We start from the raw sequence: 15665 nt of genomic DNA on the forward strand, positions 1-15665 counted from the left end.
AGCACAGATTTGAGTTGCGTTTGAATCCTTTAAAGAGTTAAGAATGAAAAAAAGCTGGTGATATTTTTGTAGGAATCAAACATAGCGCCATCTATCTGCTTTTATATTATCCTAACACTAGTTTTGTTTTTTTTAACTGTTCAACAGTCTTACAGAAATCTTGAAAAGATAGACAGTATAACATGCTATATTAAACCCCACCAGTGAAATAATCCAACACCATCACGATTCTGAGTAAGAAGAAAAAAAACTACTTTTTTTTTTGTATTTTCGGGTTTGTTTTTTTTTCTTTTTTTTTGCAAAAGCCATCGCCCTCAGTTTCCCCTGTACCACATCATGACAGAAACTGTTCCCACTCGGTCTCTGTTTCAAAAGAAGTTTTCAGTGTTCTTGAAGTTTCAGCCTTATTTTTCTCTCTACATATTACATGAGGTGACTGAGAAAAGCGCTGCCGCCACCTTATCTGTACGTGCAAATCCATTTCAGTTTATTATTATTTACCCCCACCGTATTTTCAAGACAGCTCTCAAGTGTAAGTCTGGCTCTTCTCCACTTAACTAGGATCTCAGTCCAGCTCCATCCACCTCCTCCTCCTTCTCCCAGCATTGTTGCCTCTTCTCACCGCAGAAGAAACCGGGACAGGATTTCTCCCCACAAATGTGAACCTTGCAAAGGATTTGGGTGGATTTTCTGTTCTTTTTTTTTTCCCAAGCAGTTCTGATCGCTCTTTCATTGGAAAGGGCGAATGCTCAAGACATCCAGTGTGCGCTCAGCACAACGCATCGCTCCCCCTCCTCTTTATTCGTATAAAATGGGCAATAACAAAGAACCCAGAGGTGTGTGTGGTTTCCCCTCCCTCCCCCTTTCGCTGTCTCTCTTTTCAGGAAATCAAAAAAAGGGAAAAGGACAGCGTCTCGCTCCCGCCAGTCTCTCAAAAAGCACCGTCAGGCTCCTCTCTCGGAGGGGGTGTGTGCGGGTCCGTCTGCAGCCGGAGGAAGGGGACTGCTGGCCTTTCCGCAAGGAGAGGGCGATCCCGCTCCTTCCCCAAGCTCAAGAAGCAGTCTTTCAACAGTCCCTTCCCAGAAACAAACAAAACACTTCCTCCCCCCCCCCCAAAAAAAATATCCCAAAACACAAACACCAAACAAAACAGAAAAAGACACAAAAGCGCCCGGCGGGGTGGGCGAGTCCTGCCGACAGCCACGCGCGCCGGTGCCTCCTCCAGCAGGGCCCGGCTCTCGCCTCAGTAAGTGAAGACCAGGTTGGAAATGCTGGACTCCAGCCAGTCCCCCGAGATCATCTCACTTACCTCCGGCGTGCAATAGTCCGGGAACTCAAAGTGCGAGCCCGAGCCAGGCTCGAAGTTAAAATCCAGGTCCCGGTCGAGCACCGAGGAACTGAAGCTGCCCAGGGACATGCTCTCAAAGCCGGGGCTGGGGTTCAGGTCCAAGAGGTCGTCCTCAAACTCGTCGTCCGACGAAGAGGAGCCGGAGGAGGAAGAGGAGGAGGAGTGGGAGGACGCGGAGGAGGAATGCGCCGTCGAGGGGGCCGGGGAGGAGGCGCGCAAGCTGGTGTAGCTGCGGTGATCCGAGGGCGAGCCGGAGCCGGAGGGCGAGGGGCAGGCGACGCCGCCGCAGTCCCCGTCGGGCCGGCCCGCGCCGCCGCCCCCCTCCTCGTAGAGGCTCAAGGGGTCGCCGGCCTCCGCCGAGCTGCTCAGCGTGGGGCTGCCGGGCACGGCGCCGCCGGGGGAGGCGGAAGCAGCCGCCGCCTGCCCGCTCCCGAAGATGTAGACCCGCTTCAGCTTCTTCTCGGCGAGCGGCTTGCCGGGTCCCGAGGGCGCGCCCGCCGCCCCCCGGGGCTTGTAGAGCGCCTGGTGCTCGGGCGGCAGCAGCGCGGCCGAGGGCTCCCCGGGGAACGGGGCGGCCTTGCCCCCCGCCGCCTTGCCGTGGGGCTTGCCGCCCGCGCCGCCGCCGCCCGCGGGGGAGGGCTTGGAGCCGCCGCCGCCGCCCTTCTTCGGGGCGGGCTTGGCGGGGGCCGCGGGGCCGCCGGAGCCACCGCCCGCGCTGCCCCCGCCGGCGCCGCCCCCGCCGCCCTTGTCCGCCTTGTCGCCGGGCTTGGCGGAGCTGTTGCCCGACTTCACCTTCTTCCTGGGCCGGTACTTGTAGTCAGGATAGTCCGCCATGTGCTTGAGGCGCAGCCGCTCCGCCTCCCGGATGAAGGGGATCTTGTCGCTGTCCTTGAGCAGCTTCCAGCGCTTGCCCAGGCGCTTGGAGATCTCGGCGTTGTGCATGTCGGGGGACTGCTCCATAATCTTTCGCCGTTCGATCTGTGACCATACCATGAAGGCGTTCATGGGCCGCTTTATGTGCCCGCTGGGTGTCTTGCACCAGCTCGGGTCATCCGCCTTGCCCCCCGTGGAGGCGGTGGAACCCGGCGTGGGGGAGGAGGCGATGCCCAGCTCGATGCCGGCCCCGGAGTCGGAGGTCTCGGCGGCCAGCAGCGCCTCCGTGTTCTCCGCCGTGTTGGTCTGCTGCACCATCGCGGCGGCGGCAGCGGGGGGCTCGCCGGGGCTCAGCGCCGCTCCGGAGCTCAGCGCCGCTCCGGCGCGGGGCAGGGCGCGCAACTTCTCACAGCGGCACCGGGACGGCGCAGCCCCCCGCGGCCGCGCCCCCGCTCCCCGCACCACTTGTACTTCCACACCGGCGCCTCGTCCCCAGCGGCGCGGTCCTCTCCCCCTCGAGGCAGCGGCGGCGGCAGCAGCAGCAGCAGGAGCGGCGGGGCCGCCCGCGGTCAGACAAGAGTTTCTGCAAAAGCAGCGCCCCGAGCCGCCCGTCCAAGTTTGCTTTTTTTTTTTCTTGGGGTGTTAGGCTTTTTTGGGTTGGTTTTTTTTTGGAGGGGGGATGTCGGTCTGCTTTTTTTCCTCACCACATCGGGTTTCCCCCCTCCCCGAAGCAGCTGGTCCAGTTCACAAGCGCGTTCCGCCTGCCCGCGGCGTTTCAGGAGAGCGGCACTCCTGCCGCCGAAAGTCTCTCAGCGCTGGGCACGGCCAGCGTGCACCGCCGCGGGGGAGGGGGGAGGCGGCGCGCCCCCGAAGCCCCGAAAATCCCGGCTCCAGGACCCGTGGTGGCGGCGGGGTCGGTGGCCAGGAGTTTGTGCAGGTTGGATTTGGCAGTTGCGAGGTACCGAGCGACAAGGAAACCCCTCGGGATAAGGCAAAAAGATGGAAAAAAAAAAAAAAGAAAAAAGAAATAAGAAGGCAAAAATAATAATAATTGAAAAAATCGCCGTAAAAAAAGAAAAATAAAAAAGCGCTCGTGCATGAACGAGTGTGTACGTCCCCGGCAGGAAGAACGGCGAGCCGGGCGCCCAGCTCCGTTCTCCTCCTTCGTCCTCTGCCGACGGCGGTGCCGCTGCTGCTGCTGCTCCGCGCGCGCGGAGCCCCGCGGAGCCGCCGCCGCCCCCCGCGCTCGCCCGCCGGGCGCTGCCCCGCGCCCCCCGCACGCCGCGCTCCGCCGGCCGCAGCTGAGAGCGGACCCCGCGCCCGCCCCGCGCCGCTTTATCCTTTCGCAGCCCGCCCCGCGGCCAATCGCGCGCTGTATCCAACGCCCTCCGCGTGCCAAGCCCCGCCCGCCGCCCCGGGATTGGCGGCCGGCGCGGAGCGGTAATAATGGCCGCGTGCAATGGGAAGCGCCCGCGCTGACCTCATTCCCGGCGGCGGGGCGAACTTTTTAAAAGGGGCAGGAGGGCAGCTCCGCGCGCCGCCCCGCGCCTCGCCGCGCACGTGCCCGCGGCCCCCCGGCCCCCGGCCGCGCTCCTCCCTCCCCTCCTCCCTGCTGGGGGGGAAAAAAAAAATCAGGAAATCAGCAAAAATCATCATAATACAAATAATTAAAAAAAAAAAAAGAAGAGAGAAAGAAATGGAGAGCCGGGAATGAAGGCGTCCCGCCCCCGCGCGCCGCGGCTGCGGGGCGGCGAGCGGGGACACCTGCCCGCACAAAGGGCCGGGAGGCTGCTCCTGCCGCCCCGCAGCCGCCGCACGCCCAGCGGGCAGCGCTGCCCGGGGAATGCCGCAGGGCGCCCCGCGCCCGTCCCCACGCCCACACGCGGAGTGTCACGGCGGGGTCGCCAGCCCTGGAGAAGCGCCCGCCAGGCGCGGCCGTCACGCCCCCTCCGCCACGGAGCTGGAGCTGGAGCGGAGCTCGCAGGGGTGGGACGGGACCGGCGGCGGGCACCGGGCACGGCGCTGAGTAACCGCTGCCGCCCGTCCCGAATTCCCCGGCGCGCAGCGAGGAAGAGGTGTTGCCCTTATCGCGTTTTTACCCTCCGACCCCTCTCCTGCGTTTCGCTGCATGCCGCGGTCCCACCGAGGCGCCCGAACCCGGGGAGAGGCTGCGATTGGGGGTCTCGGCCCGGCCCCTCCGGGTCCCCAGAGAGCGGGAGGGGCCGCGGGAGGAAGAAGCGGTGCGCAGCCGGCAGGCAGGTACCGGCCCTGGGGGGAGGTGCTGCCGTCCCTCTGCCAGTCTGCCCCGCCGAGCAGGGCCCCCTGCTCTCCGGGGTTCTTCCCTGGCTGTAAGGTGCTTTCGGGTATTGCTGTTTGGTGTCATGTGCCCCTCCCTCTGTCCTGCCATGATCAGTAATGAAGAAAAGCAGGGCAGCGAGGTCAGGCGCTGTGCAGCGCTCCTGCAGGCCTCGTGGCATCAGCCCCCCCTACAATATTCAGGTAAACGGGGTAGTTAGACCATAAAAACAGTGTCTGTGTTGCTTCCCAATGATTCCTCACATCACTCATCAGGCCAGAGACCAGAAAAGCTATTAGGCAAAACAGCTGTGAAAATTTTTGTTCTACACAACACCATTTAAAAACACCTTTTAAATCAGAAGCAAAATAATGGTTGGATTAAGCTAAAATATCTAAGATAGAGATCTAAAAATAAATTGCATATGTTTGCAAGAAAATTTATGGTAGGATCCTTTAGTAGAGTTTCTAGCTGATTGAGAACAGGCTTTGGATTTTAAGATCTCACACTATACTCAAAGAACATGGCTGTGAAATGCTGAGAAAAATCCTGAATTCTCAGTACCTCCCTGGGTAGGCCACCTACATTACTGAGACTGTTTACAAAGATACAAATTAAATTATAGCTTTGCTTGCAAAAATAATACATTGGTTCCTCATACAGCCTCTGGATAAAATACTGCTTTCCTCTAGGTTGACAACATCCAGTGACATCAGTGGAATTTCTCACCTTTACTCTTTGTAAGTAGTAAATCACACTGTGTTTTTTCCCTGCAGCCCCAAAGCTAAGATCAAATCTCCTCTACCCTATACCACCACCAACATCTACAGAAATGGAGGCTCACCGTGGGTTTGGTGTCAGGAATAAGCCCTGGCTTTTGCTTACACTCTTGGTATTCATGTGCAGCAGCGTGAAAAACTGGGACTGGGAGCAGTCAGTAGCTTCTGGCTGCTCCACCTGTCAGCACAGTATCCAGCAGGATTTCAACCCCCAACTGTTGTATTTTACATATAAATATCAATTTGTTTAAACTACAAAGCAAGTAAAATATTCCCATGTTTCCAGACACAAATTAAAGCAAAACAAACAAACCCCAAACTGATAGGCAAACATAGAAAGAAAAGGCTTAAGAAGCTTTTCACTTGTTTGTGTTAAGTTCTGCAAGGCCCTGACCACCATGAATAAAATTCATCTCCAGGTGAGGAGTTAAGTGTCTTTCCTGATCAAAGCAGCCACATCAACTTAATATTGGTTCAAAAGGTGGGGATTGACAGAAGAGTATTGATTCCTGAAAAAAAACTCCACAAAAGTGAAATTTAGGGCTATTTAATAAAGCAAGTCAAGTGTAAGAACATTATGTGAAACTCTATAAAAAGTATTTTACATCAATTTCTTAGCTGTTTCCTCAAAGTTAATTGCTTCCACCCCTAATCCTCCAGTGGTGGACTGAAAGTACTTTCCAGCTCCCCAAAATTTTTAAGCCTAGGCATAAAGCGCGAGCATTCAGCTTCCGTCTAAAAATGAAGTTTTAAGAGTATTGGCAAGGCTTCTCCGCGTTTTACAACTTTAAAAGCCTTAAAACTCCATTCCGTTTCCTGCAGGCTCGATGAGGCCGGGGGTGCGGCGCGGGACGCAAGGTGGCAGCGCTGAGCCTCTTCTGCCAGACGTGGGAAAACGCGGAGCTAGCGAATCCGCGATTATTATTTTTTTAATTTTTTTCCCCCCCCTGTGGTTTTACGGAGCAGCATAACGCTGCAAGTTTCTGACTGAAATTCGGTGGGTTTGCATCAAAGAGCGGCAGTGCCCACGCAGTCAGCTGTGCGCCGCCGGAACAGCGTGCGAGTGATGCCAAAGCCCGGTGCGGGGTTTAAGGCAGGGGCACTGAAAACATCCCCCTCACACACTGGGACCTGCAGTCCGCCTTGCACATGGAGCAAGAGAGATTGCTCAGGAACAATACTCTGGACAAATCTAATGCAGAACTGGACACCGCAAGCATTGATTCCATCATCCTATCCCTGGAATTGTTCAAGACGGGGTTGGATGGGGCCCTAAGCAACATGATCTAGTGGGTGGTACCCCTGTCCAAGGCAGGGGGGTTGGAACGAGGTCATCTTTAAGGTCCCCTTCCACCCAAACCGTTCTATGAATCCCGTGATTGATTGCAGGTGCTCTGTGTGAATCAGCACGCAGTCCCCACCGGCTAAAACGCCTTAAGGACACGCAGATTTAGCACCGCTCTTTCCCCCTCCCCGCTCTTCTGTTTTAAACTGAGGATTTCCAGCGCACAGGCTCCTTTAACTGCAGCCCTTGCCGTTGGTCTTTTCCACACCCCCAGCTCCGTAGGCTGTGGGAAATGCTTTGCAGCCTGCTCCGTCTGAGCTCTCGGGAGCAGACCTTCCCTCCCGTGAGCGTGTTCCTGCGTGCCCTGGCCGGCGCGGAGCGCTTCCCTGCCCTGGCGCAGCGCAGCCAGGAGCCCCCGCAGCTGCTGCGGCCGCCCCTTACCCCTGCACGTCCCCGCTCCGCAGCCCGGCCGCTCGGGTTCATTGTCGCGCACGTCAGTTCCGCGCTGTGGCCCGAGCAGTGCCCCCGGCCCGCAGGGATGCGCGGAGCGGCGCGGTGTGCCCGCAGGGCGCGGCCCGCTCTCCGCGCCCCGCCAGGTCCCGCGGCGGGGCAGGGCAGGGCAGGGCCCGGTGAGGGCGGCCCCGCGGGACTGAACCCGCGTGGGCCGAGTTCACCTGCACGGGAGGGGCAGAGCAGTGACATCCGAGGGTCGGCCAGCCATCCTAGGGGACACGCTGCGGGAAATAAGTGAATGAATGAAAGGTGATTCACGAGCACTTTGCTTTCCGTGCCCCCGTGACAGGCATCCACAGGGTGGGGAAAGGTGGCATTTATTTATCTCGAAGAAAGCCCTCTATTATTTCGGAGTGTTTTCCTCTCTGCGGGCAAAATTTGCCTCTGTAATACATATTTTTCCTGACATTTTGTGCTGCATTTGAAATAGGTGTATTGGGGTTATTTTCAACCTTCTTGAACAGCAAATGTCAAGGCCAGAGCAGAGGTATGGTGCTGAAGAACATATTCCCCACCACCTTTCTATTGCCTATTTTGATCCAAAGAAAATAAAGTAGATTAAATACTTGCCATTAAGGGGGAAAAAAATAAAAAAAGGCATGGTTTTTGAAATAACATGATGATAACAGATATTCATCAAAGATCAAAGAGCATGCTTAAGGATCAGAGGTGTAAACTGAGACATGAAAGAGGGCCCTCCTTCTTCGTCCTGTTTGCAAGAAGAAAACTCCATTGTACAATTGCATCACTCCAATTCATAGTGTACTTTTATTTAAGGTGATTCATAAATGCTTTGAACTCTCTCCGATAGCTTTGTGGAGAAGAATTTTTATTACTGGGAAGTGTTTTATGGAGGATTTTATTTACTTAGGAGTGAAAATCTGTTGCCTAAAGTTGTATGGTATTGTTTCCTTCCAGACTGTATATTCACTTGCATTTTACTTGAGTACAAGCCTGCACATAGACACCCAGTGCTCCTGTTATGAAATGCCAACACATTTCTAGCTCATTTAATAAAATAAGTAGGTAGGAATCCATTTGCATATACATATTTATATTAATTCAGATATTTATCACTTATATGTAAATGCTTGGTTTGGGAAGGTAGAACATCTCTCCAGTGATTTTAGTAAGAAAATATGATAATGCTTTCTATCCTTTATCCACGTTGGTGACTTTTTAAGTTTAAGCTTGTTCCCTAAGAGTAGCACCAGTTCAAAAGCTCTGCTAAAAATATTAATAATAAGGAAACTTGGAAAACACATTGTTTGCGTTTACTTAAAAGGAGAATTGCACCTCTTATTCAATCCTGTAAGATTTAGTAGACTTTATTTGGTTTTTAACAGCTTCATATAAGAAGAGCTTTTAGTTCATTTTAAAAAAACGTTTTGGCAAGCCTTTTCTGCAAAGCAAAAGCCACAAGGTTGAAGAGGAATTACCGGTCTGCTGCATATGTAGCAGCAGATTGCATATGCATGAGCTGCAGCTGCGTGAAGGCCACCCCGGGAAGGGGAGCCCGAGAGGAGAGCCAGCGGAGGGGAGCTGGCGGTGCCTGCAGCCAGCGCTCTGACAGGGCCCATCCTTCCTCCCTGCAGGAGGGTCAGGCAGCCAGGGCCCCACTTCTTTGGACCACTGCACTTTTTGAACGTGTTCCTTTCCTCTGCCCCTTAAGTTCCCTCCCAGCCATCTGTGTTCTCCTTCCTGCTTGCCCTCACCTTCCCCTGCCTTCTACAACCTTATCACCACCGCCTGTGTAACGTTCAGCTCATCTTTTCCTGCCATCTCTATGAAAGAGCAAACAGCTGCAAGCAGGCAGTTCAGCAGAAGCCCACACTGTACCAAGAATGAAGTAATATCTGTGCCCACTTCCACAACATTGTGATGTCACCCAGATTTTAGCATCACTGATAAGAGGGAGCTACAAAACCACTGTGCATTGAATTAAATATGGGTTGTTTTTAAGGATCTTCAAGTGGGATGTTGCATGATATTAAATTTGGTGTATGAATGTCTTCTTGTACTAAGAAAAATGTTGCTTGTGCTCACTCCTCCTGGAAAGGAAGCATAAGGTATTCCCTGTGCACACAGGAAAAAGATGTTTTGTAAAATGTAGATCTGACTCGGTTTTTGCAAGGTTATTTCTTGAGTGATATATTTAAGATAATTAAACTAAAGGGGGGGAAAAAAGAAAAATATCTTGCATACTGTTTAGTTGTGAAAATGGTCCTTTCTTTCTTTTGCAAGCTCTGGGTTATTAACAAGTGATTATTGACGGGGTCCAACTCTAAGTAAAGAAAATTCCTCTGGCAACCTTCAGGCAGTTGTGGTTATCCATGTACAAGGTATTCTGGCAGAGGTAGACAAAGAGTGGTCCATCATTTCCAGCCTTAGAGAGTGTTTAGTACTTGTTATCATAAAATTGCCTTTGTACTCAAAAAAATCCATCACCCTCCATTCAGCCCCATAGTCTTCAGACATTAATGGATTAATTCCTGTCAAACAGTTTTTATTTAAATTTTCTGATTTGATGTTCCTGATGCACAGATCAAAAAGGCTAGATCAGTTTCTTAGGAAGAGGCAAAATACATTTAAATCTAAAATGAATGAGAGGAAAAAAGTAATTTTCTCTTTTCCCTTTTGTGCACTGGACAAATAGAAGTCTGGCTTTCATCCTGGTTCCTTCCATATAATTGTTCTTAATGATGGTGCTGGTCTGACAACTAGTAAGTAGATTTTGGTTTTTAATCTTTTCTGAATAGATTTCTCAAATGATACCACTCTGTACTTTCCAGGGTCTCTTCTATAATCTCTGAGACGTATCTCACTTAGGCCTTTTGTGCAGAAGTTTATTAGTTTGATGTTAAACATAAATATTTAGTTAGAAATAATAATTTTTTTTCAAAATCTTTTTTTTTCTCTAATAATTGTACCTTTTTGAACAGAGTGTCAGAAGAAGGTGGTGGAATTCTACACTACCCTATGTAATCCTGATCTAGCTGTCACACTCAAGAGGTTTATACAGGAGTTATCTCAATGTGCAGGTGTGCTCAACTGAGGGACAATGAATTTGGGTTGCTCTATAGAGTTTGTATTCAAGCTTGAATTAGTTGCTATGAGAAATAAATTGTCTGTATGGAACCTTGGGAAACTGGAGTATTATACACTACAAGAATCAGGCATTTTCTATGTATTTTCCTAAATTTAAATCACAAGCTCCTGTGTTTCCACCAATAACACAAAGTCTGATGTCTTACCTAAGTATCAGAAATTAATTTTAAAAATCCCTGAACTGTTGAATTTTGCTTTATAAAATTATTATGTTATTTAAATTATATGAGTATGCCAGTGTATAGTATTTTTATGGATTATAAATGTAGCAGTTGAAAAACATTACAAATATTGCATTTCTGCTAATTAAAGCTCTTCCACAGAAAGATAACCTGCTAAACTTTTGTTTGTTTTTTTGGGACTGCCTTTGAAATTGGAGGTGTAAATTTTGTTGATAAGCTAGAAAATATCACTGTATTCAAGAAGACTGCACATCCAAATAGTCTCTTCTTACTCTCATTTAATTTAATTTTCTTTTTTTTTTTTTTTTTTAAATCCTTATTCTAATGTCTGGCTGATGAGCAGTTCAGGATGGGGTTGACTTCCACAAATCCGTAGTCTGCTCAGAATTATTGGTAAATTACAAAGTAATATGTGTTATAATGGCCTTACAACCCAAGCATCTCCCAGACAATACAGAAAGTCAACATTCACACCAATATTTCTCAGACTTCATTGAACCTGCCTTCACCAGGAGTCTAGGTCTACTCTTTCATGCACTTCTCCTGGTCTTTGTGGAGGCTCTGAGGGGGAAGGTGACGGTGCTGGTGGGTGATGCTGCAGCATCCCCACACATGGACCATTCCAGGACCATAGCAGGAGCTGCCCACGTGTGCCCCAGGGCCAGGGCAGGGATTTGAGGCCCTTACTTTGTTTCAGTGCAGATCTTGCGGTTTTCCTCAGGCTCTCACCCCCGTGACGTAAAGAAACTGAGAAAGCCTCTGCTGGGATGGCCCTGGTGTTATGTGGAAACAGTGCAGATGTTTCACAGGGTGTGAAAGTAACCAGGATGCTAGGCTGCATCTCATGTGTCCTGTAGTTGATGTGTTAAGTAAGGCTTACTGTGTTAAGGCTTATTTCAGAGGTGTGCCACTGTCAAGGAGCAGCTCTGAGGCACCAGCCGCGGTGTGTTGCTGAAACAAGCATGTGTATATGCACAGCCACTGTGCTCAAGACTTCTGTGTATGACCTTGTCAAGGGAGAGAAAAAAATCGCTGGCAGAAAAAAATAGTGAGACCACTAGGGGAAAAAATCCCAATATTTAGACTACAGACCCAAAAAAGACAGAAGGTATCAAGTTCCTATAGAAATACACACTGGAGACACTTGCTTTTTAGGATAGATAAAAATACCTGTGGTGTGGTGTAAAAATACCTGAGCTAACAGTATATGAGCCATCTCAGGCACCAGAAACAATACTAGCTTTTTGGGTTCTCACCCTTGTTTAATGCATCCCATCAGCAGTGATTCCAGGGTGGCTCCAGTTCTCTGAGGTACTTACAGAGCAGCTGGGAATGGCTGTGGTGCTGCCTGGCTCTTGTCCTGCTGGTCCCCTGTGCACAAATCTTCTCCCCATTCCATCCTGGGGGGAAGGCTTTACCAAGTAAGCACCAGCAGGCTTCTGGCTCCTTGGCATAACTTCACCAGCCTACAGCTTCTCGTGTCTTGAACTTTGTTTCACTGTTCTCAGCCTCTAGTACAACTTCTGCACTAATTTGTTACTAATCCCATAAAGGAAATTTAAACAGCAATGACCCAGAGCACAGCTCTCATTCCATCCAGCTTTGCAATAATTTACCTATGGGTGGTTTATTGATTTCATCTTCAGAATCACATACAGCAAGTAAGAAGAAAAATTGGCCATCTACTGATGAAGATAAAAATCATACATGATTAAAACTTTCTCAAGTAATCTATTTTTGTTTTTCCTTTTTTTATCCTAGAAATATATTGCCATCTTTACTGCTATAAATGGAAGAAGTTCTGCTGTTCTTACATAGATATATGCTGATGTATTTTGTAATCTTATATGCTTCATATCTATATTCAGTAAGGGAGGTTTGAAAATGCATGCTGCTGTACATCAGCAGCTTGAAGCTGCTTCTCAGAAAAGCTCAACATGTAATGCCAAATTACTGCAAACTAGGGGAGCAGAAGTGGTGTCTGACTGCTCTTTGAATTGTTCACAGAGTTCTAAGCAAATCCAGCTGTGAAAGGATATCTGACACTCAACTATCTCACAGCCATGGTAAGATTTCAACTCAGACATTTGATTGTATTTACTTTTTTTTCCCTCCTGCAATTGCTCTTCTTTTGGAACACAGGGCAACAGCACTATATTAAGCAGTGACAGGAGCAGTGGAATCTGTTGTTTAATGAAGGCTGTAATATTCATGCTGGCTGCTGTGATATGCCATTACTTAAATGAGAGACTTGTATAGCTGATACTGTCATTTGAAACAAAGACAAATTATAGCACCAGTACATTTTCAGGAGTATGGTTGAGCAGTTTTTTAAGGTTTAGTTAATAGAGTAGAGGACAGTATCTAGATGGAGTAAAAAAAATTATTCAGCTGGAGTAAGAAAAGGTTCTATATTCAGGGCACTCATTAATCATGAATCATTCCTTATTTATCATTCTGGCTTTGGATTCTTCAAATTGGCTTGTGACTGCTAGGTCTGGTTGCACATGTGGCAAGTCTAGTCAGGGCTGGTAGTCCTTCAAGACACTTCTCTGGCAGCATCTTCCCATGACAAAGCAGGAAATCATCCTGCTGGTTTGGTCTGTGGTACACCCTGTCACTGTTAGGCTGGACGTGACATACACACACATGATCAGGGTCCAAGAGGAAAAAGCTTTTTTATTCTGTGTGTTCTCCAGCTTTTATACTCTTAACAAAGCGTGATCTTAAGTCATTAACTACATCACAATAACTTATTATATTCATTGGTGCAAAGCAATTAACGTCAATATAATTGGCAAAAGTTTTACAGAAATTTAATAAGGCCCATATACACATCTACTTATGCATGTAACCTAGCTTACAAAAAATTTTCATGTATCCTTTCTAATCTGTTTCCATGCTGATGGCCTTGTCCTCTTCCTTGCTATGGATACACTCGAAAATCATCAATTGTTATTTCTTCTACTAACTCAGCTTTGCTTGCAGGCCAGCTGTCAATCCCCCCCATAACACCCCTGTCCTGCCCCCAGGAAGGGTGGCCAGGCCCCCCTGAGCCGATGGCACTGCCCTCCTGGAGAGGAGCAGGGGCTGCCTGGGTGCCTCCCAGCCCTGCCTGTGCTCCCTGGCCCACTCTGGTCTGCTGCCCACCCTGAGGAGATGCCCACCCCAGCACTGATGTGTGGAGGGGGACAGCAGCTCTGGAGGGGATGACTGCTGCTTTCTGGGGGGTGGCGGAAGTTTTGCATGCCTTGGTCTCTGCAACAGCCCCATGCTGCTCCTCACAGCCACCTTCTTCTGCTCAGCATTCTGACACCCATTCACCAGTAGGCAAGGCAGCATCCAAACACCACACGTGCAATGAACTTCTTCTTGTGTGGTTTTTCTAGCCAGAAAATAAAGGATAACCATCATAATCAGTAGCACCATCATATGTTACTCAGGAGCTGGTAGTGACTCTCTCAAGCTATTGGTAGGTTAACCTGTAGTTTTGTTCAAAACTGTAGGATGCCTTGCAAGGCCTCTGCAGTCCTGAAGGCAATTTCACTACAGAGCACTATTTCCTCTCTCCATCAGAAACAAACACATTTAGATGACTTGTTCCATCCACACTGGTGAGATACAGTCTCATTTATTTGATTTGCTCCTTCTCTCTTTAAAAGCAGGAAAACACCAGGGCCAACTTTGCTCAAACTATAGGAAAACAAATCCACTGCAAACCAATTTTTCCTTATTATTTACCAAAGGAAAAAAACACCCCACCAACAACAGTTACTCTGCATTTATCACAGTGACTCGTAGAAAGCATGTGATTCTTATGGTAAGCAGCAATTTACAGATGGCCAGGTGCAAACAACATATCTAATCTTATCATGAATTTGCTTTATTCGCAGCTGCAACAGTTGGTGTCAGTTAATAGGTTACCAATCATGAAGTATATTTATTTCCTTTTATCTTGCTTTGGGACCACAGAAATGATTTGTAAATTGTCCTAGATCTTGAATTTACATTTAATTTTTGTGTGCATGTTTGGTTTTTTTTGTTATTTAGTTAGTACTACTCAGGAAGAAAATGACAATGTCTTTCAGAGAACCCCTTTTGTTTTCATTTTATCCAGTTCCTTTTCTAGGGATTTAGAAACTCCAAAGTAGTGTGCTCTCTGGGCTTCTAATTTACAGTAAAACAGAGGGTTTTTTCAAACCTAATTTTTCCTTTTCCTTTTCCTTTTTTTCAGACTGATCAGACTGATCTATCATTGATGAAGACTCATTTTTGCCTGTTTAGTTCCATCAAGTCATGTGATAAATTCACTACCAGCCATTCCAAGTAATCAAACACAATTAAGCTGAGTGTTAAATATTGGTCATAAAAAAAGGTAAGTTTTAAATTCTCTTCTTAGCTCCATGGCTCACACTGTAGACAGCAGGATGTGTAGACATATATACAGCAGCGAACCAATCAAGTAAACCGTATAACCTAGAAAGCTTTCCATATCCTGGTACAAAAATAAAGATGCTGTTTAAAATGATTGTATATGGTCCTTACTAATGAGTCATTTCCAGTTTTTGTAATGTGTGACAGTCTTGGTTGTGTTATTTTGGGGTTTCTGCCTTCACTTACATCAAGACCATTTTGTGTTAGATAAAGAGTGACAAAATAATTCCTTGATACCTATATATGTTTTTCTTAAATTCATCTTCAAATCTGCTTCCCAACTAAAGGAGGTTTAATCGTAAAGAGCATAACAATTAACACATTTCCATGTGAGAAAGTCAGATGTTCTTAAAAATAATGAAATTGCACATGTAAATGAGTTTAAAAAAAAAAAAGAAACAAAGAGAAAAGAATTTTGGATTTTGATCCTGAGGATGGTTTTAAAATGCACAACCAGCAGTGTCTTATCATTGGCACAGAGCACTATATATATATACGTAGTAATTGGAAACAGTTAAATGTGTGAATTTAAGGGACATGAATTTAAAGCCCCCTTCTCTGCACACATTATTTTGAGGTGGATTGAAATTCCCTCTCACTTTTTATTCTGAATTATGTTTTCACCTTTACATACATTTTTATTGCTCTGATTCTTAATCCTAGCATTATATTTGCACTGCTGTATAAAATACTGAAAATAAGATCTTTAAAAAGCCTGTTCTTCATAGAGTCTTAAAAAAACCCCAGTTTTTCATAGATTGAGCATCTAAGATGAAGATTTCAAAGCATTTTGTAATTTGAAATAAATAATGTTTGGGTGCATGCAAAGATTTTGCACAAACTGACC

The 15665-nt window shown here is 48.1% G+C and overlaps 1 protein-coding gene across 1 annotated transcript; it reads right to left on the reverse strand.

The window, feature by feature from the left end:
- Positions 1-267: 267 nt before the first annotated feature.
- Positions 268-3540, reverse strand: SOX4 (SRY-box transcription factor 4). Its single transcript, XM_054643450.2, has one exon. The coding sequence runs from the start codon at positions 2537-2539 to the stop codon at positions 1244-1246; it is 1296 nt and encodes a 431-aa protein (XP_054499425.1). The 5' UTR covers positions 2540-3540; the 3' UTR covers positions 268-1243.
- Between the last annotated feature and the right edge of the window lie 12125 nt (positions 3541-15665).

Source organism: Agelaius phoeniceus, chromosome 1 (genome assembly GCF_051311805.1).
Source record: "Agelaius phoeniceus isolate bAgePho1 chromosome 1, bAgePho1.hap1, whole genome shotgun sequence".
NCBI classification, from domain to species: domain Eukaryota; kingdom Metazoa; phylum Chordata; class Aves; order Passeriformes; family Icteridae; genus Agelaius; species Agelaius phoeniceus.